This window comes from Arachis hypogaea, chromosome 11, assembly GCF_003086295.3.
Source record: "Arachis hypogaea cultivar Tifrunner chromosome 11, arahy.Tifrunner.gnm2.J5K5, whole genome shotgun sequence".
NCBI lineage: Eukaryota > Viridiplantae > Streptophyta > Magnoliopsida > Fabales > Fabaceae > Arachis > Arachis hypogaea.
Window position 1 is genome coordinate 72,718,802 of NC_092046.1, and position 5,483 is coordinate 72,724,284.

Sequence of the window (5,483 nt, forward strand, 5' to 3'; positions counted from 1 at the left end):
TTTCAAATATATCCCCGATAATTATTCAAGAATATTTATATAATAAAATAAAATTATTACAAATTAAATAAATTAATAAATAATAGAATTTAAAAATTTTAAAAATATAAATTGAATATATTTTTTTTGTACATAGCATGAATATCTATCCTAATTATACTTAATTTTATCTTTATTAAAAATTCATTTAACTTTATCCATATTAATTTCTTAATATATTCAATTACTTTTCTGTAATAATATTAAAATGTAAAATTATTGTTTCCAAATTTATATGAAAATCAAAATATTTTTAAAAACTCTATATTATAATAAAAATGTTGACCTGTTCCATCATTTATCCGTGTAGCTAATATTTTTCCATAAAACATTTTTATTTCATGGCATCACACAAAATTTGGAGCCAATTTCCATTGAAAGCAACAAAAATGTAACTAAAAGGCTCAATACTATATCAGCTTAGCTTACATACAAGCCAGTAAAATACCTTTAATACACAAAACAGAGTTACTTCCTAACCGGCTTGGGCAAGCTTAAGCAACGGAATTTTGAACCATTATAAACTGACCAAAGTATGAACCGGTTGCATACTCAGCGTGAGTTCTTGCAGGTACTGTCCACATCAAGGATTTTCCATCAATCTAAGCCATTTATATTTTTTAAAGTATATCTGAAAGGTTTAAAATAGTGGAATCAAATGTTCCGATGAAGTACAACGGAACACCTGAACATCTTCCAATTGTATATCATGCTATATGTGATTACTGATTACTCCCCGTTTCTTATTAACAGCTACGGGATAAAATATATTTTTTCCTAAAATTATTAAAAAATTTAAAAATATTTTTAATTAATTTTATCCAAAAAATATTTAATTTACATCAAATATATCCTTAACAGTGATAAAATTATGTCTAAGTTGTATTGAAAGTTACCTTTGTAAAATTATTTCTAAATTGTCCCTAAACTTCTTGAAAACATAGTTGTCAAAGTACATTTGATACAAGTAAAAAATTTATAAGACAAAAGTTTTTAAACTTATTACTTTAATTAATGCATAACAAATATATTTAAAACTTAATTTATATATATTTTTTTATTTTTTCAATTAGTAATCTTTAAAATATCAACTAAATCCTTATGGTGGAGTGAATGCAGTGGAGGTGACAGTTTTGAAAGGTGAGGTGGTGTAGTGCAGTGCCGTGTGGTGAGGAGTGGGAGTTGAGCGGGAGAGAGGGTGTTTCGTCATGAATTGATGATGATGGTATAAAAGGAGGGTAAAATTTAAAAAAGACAATCACTTTTGGACTGAAAAAAATTAATAGTAAGAATAAGGTTAAGACTTGGTTCTGTGTAGCATCACTCTAAATCAAATTTGTACAACCTCTTTTGAAAAATCCGGAGGCAAAATACATTTTTAAATCGCTTATCACAATAGAGTCAAAATGACCATCTACCATGAATATGAAACTCGGGCAATCTTCTGGATTCTATTCCGATTGGGGGGTTGGTGCTCACAAAATAATTTGGAACTTAAAACATCGTAGAATTCTTAAAGGGAGTAATATGAGATCATACGGAGTTCCAAGTTCCACGCTTCAACTCTCTTTTGTTTTATATAAAAGTGATGGTGATCTACCGACTACCATGGTCAATAAACAGCAACTTTCTCATGGTACATTACTTTTAAAAAACTCGGTTTATCGGAGTCAAATTTTAGCTCCTAAAACTCCAAAAACAAAGACAACAGATTCGAAATATATTATGTAATAGAAGATTTTCTAATTACTATAACGAGACAAGGTAGGGGAAAATTTTGCATAATAGATGAAAGGCAGTCAACACTAATCTAGACATGTGCAGGAGCACCCGGCAAGAGTTTGGAGTTAAAAACTTAACAGAACAAATTTGACTTTCAATAGTTAACAGTTTTCAGCTTACTCGGCATCCTTACTTTTTGATTTCTTTTTCTTCTTCTTAGTCTCAGTAGCAGCCTCTGGTACTTCTCCATCATCATCGTCTCTCTTATCCTTTGTCTTCTTCTTCTTCTTTTTAGCTGTTCCATCTTGATCACCAGCAGCACCATCACCTACAGCCTGATCAAGCTCCATCTCCTGTTCCAATTTCCTCTTTTCTTTCTTTTTCTTCTTTTCTGATTTATGATCCTCCACTGCATCACCATTTGTAGTTTCTGGGGCTTTATCCACTACAGCCATTTCGTCAGCTTCATCTACAGTAGCAGCTTTTTGCTTCTTCTTCTTCTTGTCTTTCTTTCCTGATGCTTCAACTGGCACTTCTTGTGTATCCGTTTCTGTATCTGCAACAATTGCAATATTTAAGCAAAATTCTACTATTACACATGGAGTAAAGTGTGAACTACAATATGCATGCCACTCAAGTTTATACAAATTTCTCTATCCACTGCATAGCCTCAGCCGAGGGAAATTAAAAGGGGGGTCACTACCTTTTTTCACTACACTTTCAAGGGCAGACTTCATGACATCTATGTTTTTACGAGGGGCAACTCCCTTGTCGTAGAAGTCAAGTCGCTCCTCAACTTGTTCACGAAGTTTCTCCCCAAAAGCAGTTGTACCCCTTTCTGCATCACAGGAACAAAATCATTTCACATGGAAATATATGCCAAGGAAAACGGGACTGCAGAAATAAATTCAAGGTAATGGTATCAAACCAGAAAAGCAGTCAATCCGTGATGCAATTGAACATTTGTTTGCAAGATAGCGAGCCATTCGACCCTTATTTCTGGCAGATGCTCGACCAATAAATGAAGAGTGGAATATCAGACCATATTTGGGAGTATTTCCTCTAGTTTTTAGTGCCCTGAATAGAACAAATACATTACAAACGAGATGGTATTGCGAACCAAGATTAGCTATTGTCCTAACTCATGAGGAATTATGCAACCAACCATTACAGAAACAACAAACTTGCAGTTTTCCATTGGAAGCGTTGTTAATTTAGATGAACATGTATCACTTTGAGCTTTAGAAACTCAAAAACAAGAGGCAAGGTTAAAAGTTCAAACCTGAACAAAGCTTTCTCTGCACCAAGAATTTGAAGGGTTGAAGATGGGCACTTCGCTAAATTTGTGAGGCTACCAGCATGAGATATTAATCGTGCACCAACAACTTCACCAATCAAAGAGGCCAAATTTGGGGCAATGTCATTCATTTTAGAAACCAGGTAATCATACAACTTCCGCCTATACTCAGATAGGTCCATTACCCTCTGTGCAAATTGATGGACATTAATCAAGTCCACTGGGGATAAATCTTGTCCTGAAGGAAACAAAGAGAAGAAGAAGGCTTACATAGAGGATGTCACACAGATTAAATGCATAACATGTGTAAGAATCTACCCATGGAGGCCTTGGCAGCTTCAACAATCTCCTTTGCCTTATCTTCATCTCCAACTATGTCAGTTAGAGCCGGAATATTGTCTTCAGACAACTTTGCTTTATCCTCAATATATTTTGCAACTTTCGCATAAAGATAATTGTCATTCACAATCTTCACCAGTTCAGGAAAATGCCATGAATACCATTCTCTGCACACATTGAGAAACCAACAAAAAAAATTGAATTCTCCAAGTTCATTCACTCTCTCAACGTATGTAAACTATTCCAAACATTTGAAAATTATATTACTAGCATCTGTCATTCACATGCTACCTGACCCTCATGGAGAATGAATTGATGTCCTTATCAAGTGTATCGAGAAGGAAGATTGCTTGGATGACCATATTGTCAACCCGATTAACATTGAACTTCACCTTGGCTCTGCTGTAGCTATGCCCCAGACCAAGTTGTGCCTTCTCCAAATCTCCAGGCTATGAAATTCAAATGACGCAGAGTAAAATAACAACAACATACTAATATATAAATACATTTCCGTATCACACAGGAACCATGCATGAATAAGAAAAACAAAGAAGGCAGATTGAAATGCTAGCTAACCTTGAGGTCACCAACAAACTTATTGAAATGGAGCCTCACTCCACGGAGCAGCTCATTCACAAAATCATTACTTTGACAGGGAATTTTGGTGACTTCAGATATCTGAGAACCAATCTTAGGGTCCGAAACACCCAAACTGAACTTGGCCTTCTTCCCTTCCTTCACTTTAGGCAAGTTAGTCTCCAAGACAGTTCTCAGCTCATCGGTCAATATGCCTAAACAACAAATGCAACGACGCACAAAATTAAATTAAATTAAAAACGCTGGATTGATGCTCGTTATTCTTTCTTGTAAAAGGAAATGCATTAACCAAACATGCACAAAAATTAATTTAAATTTCTTCGCTATTTACAAAGTTACAATTAAATAAGACTTCAAATTCGTAATTTGTGTCATGCATTAACAACAAAACACGATTCACTCCACAATCAACACAAAGAGTAGTGAGTGGTAGTGATGAGTTGGTGGTACCTTCGGAGACGGCGTTGCACTGTTTGAGGGCGTCGAGGGCGGAGGTGAAAGGGTTGAAGGAGCGGAGCTTGACGACCTTACCGAAGCGGTTGAGATCGGAAACGGAGCTCCGAACGGCTTCGGTGTTCTGACCGATTTCGTCGAGGCCGTGAGCCTCGAAAAGGGCGTAGCCCGAAGCAGACTCGTAGAGAAGGAACAGCGCCATATCCGAGACGCTGAAACCCTAACAGTTTAACAGAGTATCATGTAACAATCAGCACTCAGTCGTAGAAAGAGAGCAGAGTAGAGCCCCGGGCTGTGTGTGCAATTTGCAATGGCTGCCGTTAGTTTATGAAATAAGTTCATTAAGTTGTATGAAATATGCGGGTTACAAATTAGTACTTGAACTTTTAAATTCATCTCTAAAATATTTTATCAATAAAATTTATTTTTTTAGATTATGGATTCCTTATTTTTATTTTTTTTAGGAGTATGATTAACTATCATCAAAATAATTATAAAATATATCTTTTTTATTTTTAAAAAAATTAAAAATTAAAAATTGATCCCTCTGATTTTTGCTTTTTATACTTTTTTTTTTCCTTTTTCTTTTAATTTCAGAAAAGAGAAGAGAAGCATTTGGTCTGCTAGAATTTTTTCTCCAATTTCAATAACTACTATTCTCTCATCCTCTTCCTCTACCGTATCTCTCGCTCGCTTATCCTCGCCGCCAACACACTTCAGACGACGCCGCAACCTGTTTCCGTCACCGCACAACCTGCTTCTGCTGCCACCGCGCAAGACGCTGCCTCAACGCTTGGAGGTTAGTTAATCATTATGTCTTTTCAATTCATCATTTCGTATGTCTTTTTCTTTTTTAGGTGATAATAGTGATGATATTACTGTGCTACTCAATAGTTAGGAGGAATGTTATTGCTATAAAAACGAAACAAAATTGAGTATAAAGGCCAATCAAATCTTATGTGGATATTTGAAAAAAATTACTAGTCATTTATAACCGTGTTTGTGTAAAGAGATCAGCATCTAATCTTACTCGTGT

At 35.0% G+C, this 5,483-nt stretch overlaps 1 protein-coding gene across 1 annotated transcript; it reads right to left on the bottom strand.

The window, feature by feature from the left end:
- Window positions 1-1,804: 1,804 nt before the first annotated feature.
- Window positions 1,805-4,806, bottom strand: LOC112722223 (nucleolar protein 56). Its single transcript, XM_025773203.2, has 8 exons — window positions 4,445-4,806; window positions 3,974-4,188; window positions 3,689-3,846; window positions 3,377-3,564; window positions 3,044-3,296; window positions 2,690-2,838; window positions 2,465-2,599; window positions 1,805-2,317 (listed from the first exon to the last, which is right to left on the bottom strand). The coding sequence occupies exons 1-8, from the start codon at window positions 4,647-4,649 to the stop codon at window positions 1,938-1,940; spliced, it is 1,683 nt and encodes a 560-aa protein (XP_025628988.1). The 5' UTR covers window positions 4,650-4,806; the 3' UTR covers window positions 1,805-1,937.
- Window positions 4,807-5,483: the final 677 nt, after the last annotated feature.

Coding starts and splice junctions, on each gene's coding strand:
- LOC112722223 (XM_025773203.2), bottom strand. CDS start 4,649: ATGGCGCTGTTCCTTCTCTACGAGTCTGCTTCGGGCTACGCCCTTTTC. Junction 4,189..4,444: donor GTGCAACGCCGTCTCCGAAG/GTACCACCAACT, acceptor TTTGTTGTTTAG/GCATATTGACCGATGAGCTG. Junction 3,847..3,973: donor AGTTTGTTGGTGACCTCAAG/GTTAGCTAGCAT, acceptor TGAATTTCATAG/CCTGGAGATTTGGAGAAGGC.